At 54.2% G+C, this 16,079-nt stretch overlaps 1 protein-coding gene across 1 annotated transcript; it reads right to left on the bottom strand.

Moving 5' to 3' along the window:
* Positions 1-3,262: 3,262 nt before the first annotated feature.
* On the bottom strand, positions 3,263-12,352 carry LOC147086761 (N-alpha-acetyltransferase 10-like). Its single transcript, XM_085978318.1, has 4 exons — positions 12,222-12,352; positions 5,375-5,490; positions 4,090-4,134; positions 3,263-3,398 (listed from the first exon to the last, which is right to left on the bottom strand). The coding sequence occupies exons 1-4, from the start codon at positions 12,240-12,242 to the stop codon at positions 3,263-3,265; spliced, it is 318 nt and encodes a 105-aa protein (XP_085834444.1). The 5' UTR covers positions 12,243-12,352.
* Between the last annotated feature and the right edge of the window lie 3,727 nt (positions 12,353-16,079).

Below are 16,079 nucleotides of genomic sequence, written 5' to 3'. Positions count from 1 at the left end.
CCTACCCTACCACCTTCAATGATTTGTGCACATATACTCCCAGGTCTCTCTGTTCCTGCACCCCCTTTAGGATTGTACTCTTTAGCTTATATTGCCTCTCCTCGTTCTTCCTACCAAAATGTATCACTTCGCACTCTTCTGCGTTAAATTTCATCTGCCACGTGTCCACCCATTTCACCAGCCTGTCTATGTCCTCTTGAGGTCTATCACTATCGTCCTCACTGTTCACTATACTTCCAAGTTTTGTGTCATCGGCAAATTTTGCAACTGTGCCCTGTACACCCAAGTCCAAGTCATTAATATGCAGCGATCCTAGTACCGACCCCTGGGGAACACCACTTCCTCCAGTTCGAAAAACAACCGTTCACCACTACTCTCTGTTTCCTGTCACTTAGCCAATTCCGTATCCATGCTGCCACTGTCCCTTTTATCCCATGGCTTCAACTTTGCTGGCGAGCCTATTATGTGGCCACCTTGTCGAACGCCTTTCAGAAGTCCATGTATACTACGTCAACCGCATGGCCCTCATCAACCCTCTCTGTTACCGCATCAAAAAACTACTGATCCAGTGACGTGAATACAAATCCCACCGCGGCAGTTAAATTCAATTAAATAAATCCGGAATAAAAAGCTGGTGACCATGAAACTACCCGGATTGTCGTTAAAAACCCATCTGGCTCACTCATGTCCTTTAGGGACAGAAATCTACTGTCCTTACCCGGTCTGGCCGGTACGTGACTCCAGACCCACAGCATTGTGGTCGCCTCTTAACTGCCCCTCTGAAATGGCCGTTGTATTCAAGACGGCAGCTCATCGCCACCTTCTCGATGGCAATTAGGGACGGGCAATAAATGCTGCTCTTGCCAGCGACGCCCGCATCCATGAACGAATAAAAACAAAAGTCACCCCTCGCCCTCAGCCTTGTCTTTTCTCGAGTAGCAAGCCTAGCCTGTTCAGTACAGGAGAACTAGTGGGGTGCCACAGGGGTCAGTGCTGGGGCCTCAACTATTTACAATCTATGTTAATGACTTGGATGAAGGGACCGAGTGCACTGTAGCCAAATTTGCTGATGATACAAAGATAGGTGGGTTAGCAAGTTGCGAGGACACAAAGGGGGAGAAATTGGGTGAGTAGCGCCACCTGTTAGCGCCTAAAGAGGCAGGCGGTGGCTGTAGCGCCACTGGCTGCGCCTCCCGCGATATTCAGGAGGGGCGCTAGTGGTGGCGTTAGCCTGTTGCGCTGCGCCGCCACCGATGACGTCATCGGTGTGCGCAGCGCTCCATTCGCGCCCCATTCACGATATTTGGTAGCGAACGCTGCAGTTGCGCCGTTCGCTACCCGCGCCCGGTTCACGGGGCCTTACTGTGCCGGCAGCGGCGCAAGTTAAGGTGGAGGTGCGGGGCGGCCGCCTGCCAGCACCTCCGTCCCCGGCCTCCTAACGCCACCCCCACCCCACCGCCCCCCCCCCCGCGGCATTGCTGGCTGTTTCCCCCGAGAGCCCGGTACTTCTCCTCGGTTTGCCGGCACTCGCGAGCGGGGAGGAAGGCCTGCAGTACCGCGGCGTGCCGTGCCTCAGCGCGTGGCGCTGCGGCACGTTGCGCTGCGATAATCAGTTTCAGCGCCCTAAGAGGGACGCGGAGCGCCTCGAGCCTCGCCCCGTGTCCCTCGAGGGGCACTGAAACTGAATTTCTGGCGATCGGTATCACTCCGATTGCTGCGCTAAACCCTGCGCTCAGGCGACTTTGGCGCCCCAACCCAATTTCTAGGCCAAAGAGTGGGCAAAAATTTGGCAGATGGAGTATAATGTGGGAAAATGTGAGGTTATCCACTTTGGAAGGAAGAATAGAAAAGAAAAATATTAGTTAAATGGAGGGAGACTACAGAATGCGGCGGTACAGAGGGACCTGAGTGTCCTCGTACATGAAACACAAAAACTTAGCATGCAGGTACAGCAAGTAATTAGGATGGTTAATGGAACGTTGGCCTTTATTGCAAAGGGGGATGGAGTATAAAAGTAGGGAAGTTTTGATGCAACTGTACAGGGTGTTGGTGAGACCACACCTGGAGTACTGCGTACAGTTTTGGTCTCCTTATTTAAGGAAGGATATACTTGCATTGGAGGCAGTTCAGAGAAGGTTCACGAGGTTGATTCCTGGGATGAAGGGGTTGACGTATGACATAGAAACATAGAAGATAGGAGCAGGAGTAGGCCATTCGGCCCCTCGAGCCTGCTCCGCCATTCAATGCGATCATGGCTGATCATTCAAACTCAGTACCCTGTCCCTGCCTTCTCCCCATATCCCTCGATCCCTTTAGCCTTAAGAAATATATCTAACTCCTTCTTGAATATATTTAATGAATTGGCCTCCACTGCCTTCTGTGGTAGAGAATTCCACAGGTTCACCACTCTCTGGGTGAAGAAATTCCTCCTCATCTCGGTCCTAAATGGCTTACCCCTTATCTTTAGACTGTGACCCCTGGTTCTGGACTCCCCGGCCATCGGGAACATCCTTCCTGCATCTAGTCTGTCTAGACCTGTTAGAATTTTATAAGTTTCAATGAGATCCCCTCTCATTCTTCTAAACTCCAACGAGTATAAGCCCAATCGACCCAATCTCTCCTCATACGTCATTCCTGCCATCCCAGGTCAAAATCAAATCAACTTTTATTGTCATTGTTAGTGCACAAGTGCAGTACAACGAAATGGTGAATCTTCGCTGCACTACCCTCCATGGCAAGAACATCCTTCCTCAGATAAGGCGACCAAAACTGCACACAATACTCAAGGTGTGGTCTCACCAAGGCCCTGTTGATTCCGGAGATGAAGGGGTTGTCTTCTGAAGAAAGGTTTAGCAGGTTGGGCCTATACTCATTGGAGTTTAGAAGAATGAGATGTGATCTTATTGAAACATATAAGATTCTGAGGGGGGGATTGACAGGGTCGATGCTGAGAGGCTGTTTCCCCCCTGGCTGGAGAGTCTAGAACCAGGGGTCACAGTCTCAGGATAAAGGGTCGGCCATTTCGGACTGAGATGAGGAGGAATTTCTTCACTCAGAGGGCGGTGAATCTTTGGAATTCTCTGCCCCAGAGGGCTGTGGAGGCTCAGTCGCTGAGTCTATTCAAGGCGGAGATAGACAGATATCGGAGCTACAGGGGGGGTCGAGGGTTATGGGGAGAGAGCGGGAAAGTGGTGTTGAGGACAAGATTGGATCAGCCATGATCTCACTGAATGGCAGAGCAGGCTCGAGGGGCTCTTGTTTCTTAGTTTCTAACCACTTCGCGCTGCGGGGAAACGGAAGGAGAAGGACAAACCTCGTCAGCCATCAGAGTCAGGTCCCTCTTCATGGCGTAGGCATCTTCTCCGTCTGCGTAGTACTTGGGCTCCACCTCGCTGATCCTGCGTGGAAGGGAAAGAGGGCCAGAGTTTTTACAAAGCCGCACAAAGATATGAGTCACCCGTACGGAGTCCCGGTCGGACCCCAGCTGGAGTGTCTGGGTTCAGTTCTGGGCCCCGCACCTTGGGAAGGACATCTCGGCCACGGAGGGGGGGCAGCGCAGATTCACCAGACTGATCCCGGGGGCTAAAAGGGTTAATTCCCGAGGACAGGTTGCACAGACTGGGCTTGTGTTCCCTCGAGTGTAGAAGATTAAGGGGTGATCCGATCGAGGTGTTTGAGATGATTAAAGGATCCGATCGGGTCGATCGAGAGGGAAACTATTTCCTCTGGTGGGGGAGTCCAGAACAAGGGGGCAGAACCTTCAGATTAGAGCCAGGCCGTTCAGGGGTGATGTCAGGAAGCACTTCTTCACACAAAGGCTGGTGGAAATCTAGAACTCGGGGACCCAGTACATTGATCAAACTTTAGTTGAGTTTTAAGGAGCGTCTTAAAGGAGGAGAGAGGTGGAGAGGTTTAGGGAGGCAATTCCAGAGCTCGGGGCCCTGGCGCGGTCGCCAATGGTGGAGTGATGGAAATCGGGGGATGAGCGAGAGGCCAGAATTGGAGGAGCGCAGAGATCTCGGGGGGGCTGGAGGAGGTTAGAGAGATGGGGGGGGGGTGGGGAGGAGGTTAGAGTCTGAGAGCACTTACTGGAAGTTCAGCGTGTTCGAGTAGAGATGCAGTGCGGCTCGATTGCTGTGAGGGGGGAAAAAAATTAATAAAGCAGGAATTAAAATTCTCGGCAGCTATTCAGCACAGATCAACAGCCCTCAGACACTTCTGAATAATACCCTACGGGCATCTTAATGACAGATACAGCCTCTCCGGTTTCCTGTATCGGACACGCGATTCTTTAAACCGAGTACGAGGCTTTCTGCGATTCGAGTGTGCAGACGGGACGCTGCCGCTCTGAACTGTCGCTCCCATCATCGGTTCCTCCCCCACACCTAGCTTGGAGAGAGAGCGAGCGCAAACGTTCCCAGGCACTCCCGCTCACCAGCGACCCCCAACCCTGCCTTCTAAACAATCCCCACACCCAGTCAGCTCCCCAAACAAACAGCCGTCTGGAAACACAGCGCCTGCCACTTTCTGCGGTGATTAGCCTGATAATGGTACCGAGGGAGCGCCGCACTGTCGGAGGGGCGGTACCGAGGGAGCGCCGCACTGTCGGAGGGGCGGTACCGAGGGAGCGCCGCACTGTCGGAGGGGCGGTACCGAGGGAGCGCCGCACTGTCGGAGGGGCGGTACCGAGGGAGCGCCGCACTGTCGGAGGGGCGGTACCGAGGGAGCGCCGCACTGTCGGAGGGGCATATTTCACCCTTGACCAACCTCCCTAAAAGCAAATGATCTGGTGATTTATCACAATGCTGTTTGTGGGAGCTTGCTGTGCACAATTGGTTCCACATTACAGCAGTGAGCACACTTCAAAAAGTCCTTCATTGGCTGTGAGGGGCTTTGGGACGTCCTGAGGTTGGTGAAAGGCGCTGGCGAAATGCGAGACCCTTCTTTCTCATCGATGGCCGATCACGGACCAGCGTGACCCAAACAGACTCTGCAGCAGCCGAGATTGGCTGCAGACTAAGGCAGGAAGCTGCTCACCCCGACGTAATAAACTCACTACGCACTTGGTTTGAGCGTAAAGCAAGGCTTTAATCAACTTGTTTCAGAACATGGAGGTCTAGTTGTACTTCACTAGTTCCTGTCTTACAAAATGTCCCTGACAGGCTGGGGCCCACGCCCGAGTATTTATACTCCTTGGACGGCGCCACCAGCTGGCCGTCCAGCGTTATTTCATGAGTAGTTTCTTGATGATGAGATTTATAACACCCCCCCATCTCTGCCATCCCCCCCGATGTGTCTCCGGGCCCTGTCTCCCCCCCACTGCGCTGACACTCAGACCAGACCAGACGGGCTCCTAATGAACGGCTGGCAGTACCTCTTCCTGACGTGCAGGGACACGTATCGGGCGTTGAAGTTCTCGATCATCGCTCGGGACGCCTGGTCCATCAGCTTCTGGGCCAGTCCGAGTCGCCGATGCGACCTCTTCACTGCCTGGGGAGGGAGCGGGAGACGAGAGCTTACAACACACAGCACATCGCTACACTGGCAGGGGGCAAACATTCGCGGGGCTGTGGGGGACGAGCAAGAGGTGCTGATTGGGGCAGCTCTGTCAAAGAGCCGGCACAGACATGATGGGCCGAGCGGCCTCCTTCTGTGCCCATGTGATTCCGTGATTGGACAGGTCAAGGGGCCACGCATCACAAAGCAAGAACTCACCCCGCCAACTCTCCTCAAGGTCCCAATGCTGACTGGGGTAGAACGTCGTCCCCCCCCCGCACCTCCCCGCAAGTGCGGGGCCCAGGCACTGGGCGTCAGCAGGCCATTCAGCCGTGAAGCGCATCACAGCGGCTCCCATCTTGAGCGGAACGTGTTCCCTTACACCGCACCGCACCCCCCCCACCCGGCTCTGTCACGCAGTCCTCCACTGGCGCAGTGCTGCCACTAGAGGGAGCTCAGCCACCTCAGCAATTGGGGCTCAGCTCCTGATCATAAGAACATAAGAAATAGGAGCAGGAGTAGGCCAATCGGCCCCTCGAGCCTGCTCCGCCATTTAATAAGATCATGGCTGATCTGATCCTAACCGCCAATCCACTATCACAGAACCATCTCCTGAATCTAACAGAATTAGACACACGAAATAGGAGCAGGATCAGGCTACACGGCCCCTGGGCCCGCTCCGCTACCCACAGGGCCATGACCGATCCGAACCTAGACTCATGTCCAAATTCCTGCCCGCTCCCCGTAACCCTTAATTCCCTTTACTTCTAGGAAACTGTCTATTTCTGTTTTAAATTTATGTAATGATGTAGCTTCTACAGGTTTTTGGGGCAGCATATTCCATGGACCTACCACCCTCTGAGTGAAGTAGTTCCTCCTCATCTCAGTTTTGAAAGAGCAGCCCCTTATTCTAAGACTATGCCCCCTAGTTCTAGTTTCACCCATCATCGGGAACATCTTCCCCGCATCCACCCGATCCAACCCCTTCATAATCTTATATGTTTCAATAAGATCGCCTCTCATTCTTCTGAACTCCAATGAGTAGAGTCCCAATCTACTCAACCTCTCCTCATACGTCCATCCCCTCATCTCCAGAATCAACCGAGTGAACCTTCTTTGTACTGACTCGAGAGCAAGTATGTCCTTTCTTAAGTATGGACACCAAAACTGTACGCAGTATTCCAGGTGCGGTCTCACCAATACCTTGTACAACTGAAGCAATACCTCCCTATTTTTATATTCTATCCCCCTAGCAATGAAAGCCAACATTCCATTGGCCTTCTTAATCACTTGCTGCACCTGCATACTAACCTTTTGAGTTTCGTGCACCAGGACCCCCAGATCCCTTTGTACTTCAGTACTTTCCAGTTTCTTGCCATTAAGATAATAACTTGCTCTACGATTTTTCCTGCCAAAGTGCATAACCTCACACTTTCCAGTATTGTATTCCATCTGCCAAATCTCTGCCCACTTACTTAGCCTGTCTATGTCCCCTTGCAGGTTTTTTATGTCCTCCTCACTCACTACTTTCCCTCCCATCTTAGTATCATCTGCAAACTTTGATATGTTACACTCGGTCCCCTCCTCCAAATCGTTAATATAGATTGTAAAGAGTTGGGGACCCAGCACCGACCCCTGCGGAACACCACTAGTTACTGATTGCCAGTCTGAGAGTGAACCATTTATCCCAACTCTCTGCCTTCTGTTAGATAGCCAATCCTCTATCCATGCCAGAATATTACCCCCAATCCCGTGATTTTTTATCTTAAGCAATAATCTTTTGTGTGGCACCTTGTCAAATGCCTTTTGGAAGTCTAAATACACTATGTCCACTGGTTCCCCTTTATCCACCCTATATGTTACTTCCTCAAAGAACTCCAGCAAATTTCTCAAACATGACTTCCCCTTCATAAAACCATGCTGACTTTGTCCTATTAAATGATGATTATCCAAATGTCCTGTTACTGTCTCCTTAATAATGGACTCCAAAATTTTACCTACCACAGATGTTAGGCTAACCGGTCTATAGTTTCCAGCCTTCTGTCTACTGCCCTTTTTAAATAAGGGTGTTACATTAGCAGTTTTCCAGTCTGCCGGGACCTTTGCTGAGTCCAGGGAGTTTTGGAAAATTATTACCAATGCATCCACAATCCCTACCGCCACTTCCCTCAAGACCCTAGGATGTAAGCCATCAGGTCCAGGTGATTTATCCGCCTTGAGTCCCATTATTTTACCGAGTACCACTTCCTTAGTGATTTTGATCGTGTTTAGCTCCTCCCCCCCCATAGCCCCCTGTTTGTCCAGTGTTGGGATATTCTTGGTGTCTTCTACTGTAAAGACTGATACAAAATATTCATTCAGTGTTTTTGCCAACTCCATATTTCCCACCATTAATTTCCCGGTCTCATCCTCTAAGGGACCAACATTTACTTTAGCCACCCTTTTTCTTTTTATATAACTACTAGCTGGGGAGCCCCGCGTTGCGAGGGCAATTTTGGGGCGCGAGGGCAATTTTGGGACGTTTGGTCTCCCTGCCCCTGTGTGTCCCCCCTCTCCCTGTCATGTCCTCTCCCTGTCCTATCCCTCCCTCCCCTCTCTCCCTCCCCTCCCCTCTCTCCCTCCCCTCCCCTCTCCCCCTCCCCTGTCTCCCTCTCCCCCCCCTCCCCTCTGTCCCTCTCTCCGGCCCCTCCCCCTGCCTAGCGCCTGAGGTCCGGTGCCGTTGCTGAGGTCCCCCGCGTATCGCGCGGCCCTGCGGACGGCCGCTGCGTGCGGGCGGCGCATGCGCGGTGAGTGCGGGCGGATGCGCGGTCAGTGCGGGCGGCGCATGCGCGGTCAGCCCGCAGGAGCCGGCAAGGCCGTTAGCGAGCGGGAAACTTCGGGCGGCGCGCCCGCGCTCCGTCCGCGACACCTGAGAGGGGGAAGCAGAGAGAGACAGAGAGGGAAGAGGAGAAGGGGAGAGAGGGAAGAGGAGAAGGAGAGAGAGGGAAGAGGAGAAGGAGAGAGAGAGAGGGAAGAAAGAGAGAGAGAGAGAGAAGTTTTTTCAGCTTCAGGCCCCGAGTCCCCCCTGCGCGAGGGTGAGGAGGAGGAGGAGGGGGAGGGGAGGGGGGGGGGAGGGGAGGGGAGGGGGAGGGGAGGGGTTGCTAAACACAATATAAAACTCAAATAAATTGTTAATTAATTGCCTAACACATAATTGAAATATTTACCTTAGTTCCCTAACACATGCGAGGGCAATTTTGGGGCGTTTGGTCTCCCTGCCCCTGTGTGTCCCCCCTCTCCCTGTCCTATCCCTCCCTCCCCTCTCTTCCCTCCCCTCCCCTCCGCTGTCTCCCTCTCCCCCCCCCCACCCCTCCCCCACGTCCCTCTCTCCGGCCCCTCCCCCTGCCTAGCGAGCCCCGCGTTGCGAGGGCAATTTTGGGGCGCGAGGGCAATTTTGGGGCGTTTGGTCTCCCTGCCCGTGTGTCCCCCCTCTCCCTGTCATGTCCTCTCCCTGTCCTATCCCTCCCTCCCCTCTCTCCCTCCCCTCCCCCTCTCCCTCCCTCCCCTCTCTCCCTCCCTCCCCTCCCCTGTCTCCCTCTCCACCCCCTCCCCTCTGTCCCTCTCTCCGGCCCCTCCCCCTGCCTAGCGCCTGAGGTCCGGTGCCATTGCTGAGGTCCCCCGCGTATCGCGCGGCTGATGGACGGCCGCTGCGTGCGGGCGGGCGGCGCATGCGCGGTCAGTGCGGGCGGCCCGCGGGAGCCGGCAAGGCCGTTAGCGAGCGGGAAACTTCGGGCGGCGTGCCCACGCTCCGTCCGCGACACCTGAGAGGGGGAAGTAGAGAGAGACAGAGAGGGAAGAGGAGAAGGAGAGAGAGGGAAGAGGAGAAGGAGAGAGAGGGAAGAGGAGAAGGAGAGAGAGGGAAGAGGAGAAGGAGAGAGAGAGAGGGAAGAAAGAGAGAGAGAGAGAGAGAAATGTTTTCAGCTTCAGGCCCCGAGTCCCCCTGCGCGAGGGTGAGGAGGGGGGGGGGGGGGGGTTGCTAAACACAATATAAAACTCAAATAAATTGTTAATTAATTGCCTAACACATAATTGAAATATTTACCTTAGTTCCCTAACACACAGAAAGTGTGGGGGAAAAAATCGTGGAAAATCAAGATGGCGGCCACTCACCTCGGTTCAGAAGGATAAGGCCCGCCCCACACACGCACCGATTGGTCGACCCGGTCAGGTCACCGAAGCGTAGGATTGGTCAATCGTCGAGTCACTCGACACTCAACTGTAGGAAGACCTCGACGTCACACGGTCGCTAATGAGATGCTAATGAGCGGAACGCTGAACGTTTTTGGGATACCGCGGGCGGGATTTTTGTCCGGCCGAAACGTAAATACGCCTATGACGGGTCCGGAATCGCAAGCTTTCTTTTGAGGCGACGCGCGCGTCGGTACGCTCTGTAACTTCCAAACGTATAGAGACCAGGCGGACAGACAGACAGAAGAGCCGCTTTATATATATATATATATATATATATATAGATAAAAACTCTTACTATCTGTTTTTATATTTTTTGCTAATTTACTTTCATAATCTATCTTCCCTTTCTTAATCAATCTTTTTGTTATTTTTTGCTGTCTTTTAAAGTTTTCCCAATCCTCTATCCTCCACTAGATTTGGCTTCCTTATATGCCCTTGTTTTTAGTCAAATACTATCCTTAATTTCTTTACTTAGCCACGGATGGCTGTCTTTTCTTTTACACCCTTTTCTTCTCAGTGGAATATGAGAGCTGAAGTGGGGGCGGGGCTTGTCGCGAGGCTTTACCTGCAAGCTGAAGTGGGGGCGGGGCTTGTCACGAAGGGCGGGGGCTTGTCACGAAGGGCGGGGCTTTACCTGCGAGCTGAAGTGGGGGCGGGGCTTGTCGCGAGGGGCGGGGCTTTACCTGCGAGCTGCAGTGGGTGCAGGGCTTGTCACGAAGGGCGAGGCTTGTCGTGAGGGGCGGGGCTTTACTGCGAGCTGAAGTGGGGGCGGGGGTTGTCGCGAAGGGCGGGGCTTTACCTGCGAGCTGAAGTGGGGCGGGGCTTGTCGTGAGGGGCGGGGCTTTACCTGCGAGCTGGTGGGGTGGGGCTTGTCACGAAGGGCGGGGCTTTACCTGCGAGCTGAAGTGGGGGCGGGGCTTTACCTGTGAGCTGAAGTGGGGGCGGGGCTTGTCATGAGGGGCAGGGCTTTACCTGCGAGCTGAAGTAGGGTTGGAGCTTGTCGCGAGGGGCAGGGCTTTACCTGTGAGCTGAAGTGGGGGCGGGGCTTTACCTGTGAGCTGAAGTGGGGGCGGGGCTTGTCATGAGGGGCGGGCTTTACCTGCAAGCTGAAGTGGGGGCGGGGCTTGTCACGAAGGGCGGGGGCTTGTCGCGAGGGGCGGGGCTTTACCTGCGAGCTGAAGTGGGGGCGGGGCTTGTCGCGAGGGGCGGGCTTTACCTGCGAGCTGAAGTGGGGGCGGGGCTTGTCACGGGGCTTTACCTGCGAGCTGAAGTGGGGGCGGGGCTTGTCACGAAGGGCGGGGCTTTACCCACGAGCTGCAGTGGGGACGGGGCTTGTCGCGAGGGGCGGGGCTTTACCTGCGAGCTGAAGTGGGGGCGGGGCTTGTCATGAGGGGCGGGGCTTTACCTGCGAGCTGAAGTAGGGGCGGAGCTTGTCGCGAGGGGCAGGGCTTTACCTGCAAGCTGAAGTGGGGGCGGGGCTTGTCACGAAGGGCGGGGCTTGTCATGAGGGGCGGGGCTTTACCTGCGAGCTGAAGTGGGGCGGGGCTTGTCGCGAGGGGCGGAGCTTTACCTGCGAGCTGAAGTGGGGCGGGGCTTGTCGCGAAGGGCGGGGCTTTACCTGCGAGCTGAAATGGGGGCGGGGCTTGTCGCGGGGCTTTACCTGCGATCTGAAGTGGGGGGCGGGGCTTGTCACGAAGGGCGGGGCTTTACCTGCAGGCTGAAGTGTGGGCAGGGCTTGTCGCGAAGGGCGGAGCTTTACCTGCGAACTGAAGTGGCGGCGGGGCTTGTCACGAAGGGCGGGGCTTTACCTGCGAGCTGAAGTGGGGGCGGGGCTTGTCACGAAGGGCGGGGCTTTGCCTGCGAGCTGAGGTGGAGGGCGGGGCTTTACCTGCGAGCTGAAGTGGGGGCGGGGCTTGTCTCGAGGGGCGGGGCTTTACCTGTGAGCTGAGGTGGAAGGCGGGGCTTGTCACGAAGGGCGGTGCTTTACCCGCGAGCTGACGTGGGGGCGGGGCTTGTCTCGAGGGGCGGAGCTTGTCAAGAAGGGCGGGGCTTGTCAAGAAGGGCGGGGCTTTACCTGCAAGCTGACATGGGGCGGGGCTTGTCGCGAAGGGCGGGGCTTTAGCTCCGAGCTGAGGTGGAGGGCGGGGCTTGTCGCGAGGGGCGGGGCTTGTCTGGAAGGGGCGGGGCTTTAGCTTTGAGCTGAGGGCGGGGCTTGTCTGGAAGGGGCGGGGCTTTAGCTCCGAGCTGAGGTGATGGGCAGGGCTTGTCTGGAAGGGGCGGGGCTTTCGCTCCGAGCTGAGGGGCGGGGCTTTAGCTGCGAGCTGAGGTGGAGGGCGGGGCTTGTCACGAAGGGCGGGGCTTTAGCTCTGAGCGGTGGAGGGCGGGGCTTTAGCTCCGAGCTGAGGGGCGGAGCTTTCCCATATAAGGCCGGCAGCGTGCGCGCGGCCGCGAGGAGGAAGCAGAGTCGCCGCCCGGCCCGGATTGAATTGACTCACCCTGGCGTTGCGGATGTTCATGGCGCCGCGGTGCTGTGGGCTGGCGGTGAGGCGTCCCTCAATGACTCTCTCTCTCTCTCTCGCTCTGCTCGTCGGCCCGGGTTTGAATCTCTCGCGGTCGCCGCGCACCCTCAGCCACGTGACTCGCCGTTCGCGGCCCGCTCCGCGCCGATTGACAACCGCGCCGTCCAATGGGCGGAGAGGAAGGCGGGTTTTTGGTCACGCGGGGAGGCGGCGGGACAACCAAGCTTGACGCGCCATCCCGCCTCTCTCCCTTCTCAGCCAATCGGAAGCCGGCGATCCGTACTGACAGCCGTGCTGACCAATCGGCTCTGAGAGCAGAGCTGATTGAAAACCCCCAGCACCAATCGGCTCTGAGCGCCCGCCCCCATCGTCGCAGCCAATCAGCTGGAATGCCCTGTTTTTCTTTAACCCCGCCCACTCTTAAAGGGGAAGTTTCAGTGAATTAAAGGGGAGGTAGAAAATCCATCAGCCAGGGACCTTCCTGATCCTGATCCCACTCCAGTGACTTCGCCCCCGAGTCTGATGGTGGCGCGACCCCCGCCACGGTCTCTAAATCGTCCGACGTCCAGTCCTGGACGAGCAGAAATGTTGTCCCAATTAAATCTTCTTCGTAGAAACATAGAAGATAGGAGTGAAGAGTTGGAATAAACGGGTCTTTTTCCGAGTGGCAGGCAGTGACTAGTGGGGTACCGCAGGGATCGGTGCTAGGACCCCAGCTATTCCCAATATATATTAATGATCTGGACGAGGGAACTAGATGTAATATTTCCAAGTTTGCAGATGACACAAAGCTGGGTGGGCGTGTGTGCTGTGAGGAGGATGTCGAGAAACTCCAGCATGATTTGGACAGGTTGGGCGATTGGGTAGAAGCATGGCAGATGCAGTATAACGTGGACAAATGCGAGGTTATCCACTTTGGTGGCAAAAACAGGAAGGCAGATTATTATCTGAACGGCAATAGATTGGGAGAAGGAGAAGTGCAACAAGACCTGGGTGTCCTTGTGCACCAGTCACTGAAGGTAAGCATGCAGGTGCAGCAGGCGGTTAAGAAGGCAAATGTTATGTTGGCCTTCGTAGCGAGAGGGTTCGAGTACAGGAGCAAGGATGTCTTGCTGCAGTTGTACAGGGCCTTGGTGAGACCACACCTTGAGTATTGTGTGCCGTTTTGGTCGCCTTATCTGAGGAAGGATGTTCTTGCCATGGAGGGAGTGCAGCGAAGATTCACCAGACTGATACCTGGGATGGCAGGAATGACGTATGAGGAGAGATTGGGTCGATTGGGCTTATACTCGCTGGAGTTTAGAAGAATGAGAGGGGATCTCATTGAAACTTATAAAATTCTAAACAGGACTAGACAGACTAGATGCAGGAAGGATGTTCCCGATGGCGGGGGAGTCCAGAACCAGGGGTCACAGTCTAAAGATAAGGGGTAAGCCATTTAGGACAGAGATGGAGGAATTTCTTCACCCAGAGAGTGGTGAACCTGTGGAATTCTCTACCACAGAAGGCAGTTGAGGCCAATTCATTAAATATATTCAAGATCGAGTTAGATATATTTCTTAAGGCTAAAGGGATCAAGGGGTATGGGGAGAAGGCAGGGACAGGGTACTGAATTTGGAAGTTCAGCCATGATCTCATTGAATGGCGGAGCAGGCTCGAGGGGCCGAATGGCCTCCTCCTGCTCCTATCTTCTATGTTTCTGTGTAACCTCGTCCAGCCCCGCAACCCCTTCCGAGATCTCTGCGCTCCTCCAATTCTGGCCTCTTGAGCATCCCCCCGATCTCCATCGCCCCGCCATTGGCGGCCGTGCCTTCAACTGAGAATCAGGCTATCTACAGAAAGGTCAGAGGAGAAGTAAAAAAGAAAATAAGAGGGGCAAAGTGAGGGTATGAGAATAGAATACAAAAGCAAAATACTGCGGATGCTGGAAATCTGAAATAGAAACAGAAGACGCTGGAAACACTCAGCAGGTCAGGCAGCATCTGTGGAGAGAGAAACAGAGTTAACGTTTCAGGTCGATGACCCGTCGTCAGAACTGGAAAAAGCTGGAGATGGAAGAGGTTTTTAAGCAAGTGTCAGGGCAGGGAGAGGGGGGAGGAGAGAGGAAAGAACGAAAGGGAAGGTCTGTGATAGGATGGAAGGCAGGTTAAAGGACAAAAGGGATGATGGTGCGAGGCCAAAGGAGATGGTAATGGGACAAGTTAAGAAACAAAAGATGACTAGTGACGTGTAAATGGCGATGGCTGAATGATCGACAGCGGCCATGTGAGAGAGAGGGAAGAAAATGATAGGGGCAGAGGTTTATTGTCTGAAATTGTTGAACTCGATGTTGAGTCCGAGTCCAGAAGGCTGTAAAGTGCCTAATCGAAAGATGAGGTGCTGTTCCTCGAGCTTACACTGAGCTTCATTGGAGCAGTGTAACAGGCCGAGGACGGAGAGGTCCGAGTGGGAATGGAGCGGAGAGTTAAAATGACAGGCGACCGGAAGCTCGGGGTCCCCCTTACGGACTGAACGGAGGTGTTCCGCAAAGCGGTCACCCAATCTGAGTTTGGTCTCCCCAATGTAGAGGAGACCGCATCGTGAGCAGCGAATACAGTATACTAGACTGCAAGAAGTACAAGTAAATCGCTATTTCACCTGGAAGGGGTGTTTGGGGGGACCCTGGACAGTGGGAAGGGAGGAGGTAAAAGGGCATCTCCTGCGCTTGCACGGGAAGGTGCCAGGGAAGGGGTGCTGGGGTGATAGAGGAGTGGACCAGGGTGTCGCGGAGGGAGCGGTCTCTTCGGCATGCTGAAAGGGGAGGGGAGGGGTGGATGTGTTTGGTGGTGGGAATCACGTTGGAAATGGCGGAGGATGATCCGTTGATGTGGAGGCTGAGAATAGAATGGCAGCCAACATAAAAGGCAATCCGAAAGTCTTCTATAGGCATACAAATAGTAAAAGGGTAGTAAGAGGAGGGGTGGGCCGATTAGGGACCAAATAGGAGACCTACGCATGGAGGCAGAGGACATGGCTGAGGTACTAAATGAGTACTTTGCGTCAGTCTTCACCAAGAAGAAGATGCTGCCACAGACCTGGTGAAGAAGGAGGTAGTGGAGACACTTGATAGGATAAAATTGATAGAGAAGAGGTATTAGAAAAGCTGGCTGTACTTAAAGTAGATAAATCACCAGGAACATAAGAAGTAGGAGCAGGAGTAGGCCATACGGCCCCTCGGGCCTGCTCCGCCATTCAATAAGATCATGGCTGATCCGAACCTAGACTCACGTCCACTTCCCTGCCCGCTCCCCATAACCCTTTACTTCTAGGACACTGTCTATCTCCGTTTTAAATTTATGTAAATTTATAGCAAATTCCATAGATTTACTACCCTCTGAGTGAAGAAGTTTCTCCTCATCTCAGTTTTGAAAGAGCAGCCCCTTATTCTAAGACTATGCCCCCTAGTTCTAGTTTCACCATCATCGGGAACATCCTCCCCGCATCCACCCGATCCAACCCCTTCACAATCTTATATGTTTCAATAAGATCGCCTCCATTCTTCTGAACTCCAATGAGTAGAGTCCAATCTAATCAACCTCTCCTCATATGTCCATCCCCTCATCTCCAGAATCAACCGAGTGAACCTTCTTTGTACTGACTCGAGAGCAAGTATGTCTTTTCTTAAGTATGGACACCAAAACTGTATGCAGTATTCCAGGTGCGGTCTCACCAATACCTTGTACAACTGAAGCAATACCTCCCTATTTTTATATTCTATCCCCCTAGCAATAAATGCCAACATTCCATTGGCCTTCTTAATCACTTGCTGCACCTGCATACTAACCTTTGAGTTTC

This window comes from Somniosus microcephalus, unplaced genomic scaffold (genome assembly GCF_052327205.1).
Source record: "Somniosus microcephalus isolate GS21.2 unplaced genomic scaffold, FLI_Smic_1.0 unresolved_chr7, whole genome shotgun sequence".
NCBI lineage: Eukaryota > Metazoa > Chordata > Chondrichthyes > Squaliformes > Somniosidae > Somniosus > Somniosus microcephalus.
The sequence above is the reverse complement of the archived record's forward strand: the minus strand, read 5'-3'. Positions and strand labels throughout refer to the sequence as shown.

Excerpts from the sequence above, each read along its gene's own strand:
- LOC147086761 (XM_085978318.1), bottom strand. The coding sequence starts at position 12,242 with ATGAACATCCGCAACGCCAGG. Across the intron at positions 5,491-12,221 it reads TGAACATCCGCAACGCCAGG|GCAGTGAAGAGGTCGCATCG; the intron begins GTGAGTCAATTC and ends CTCCCTCCCCAG. Across the intron at positions 3,399-4,089 it reads TCGAACACGCTGAACTTCCA|GATCAGCGAGGTGGAGCCCA; the intron begins GTAAGTGCTCTC and ends CCTTCCACGCAG.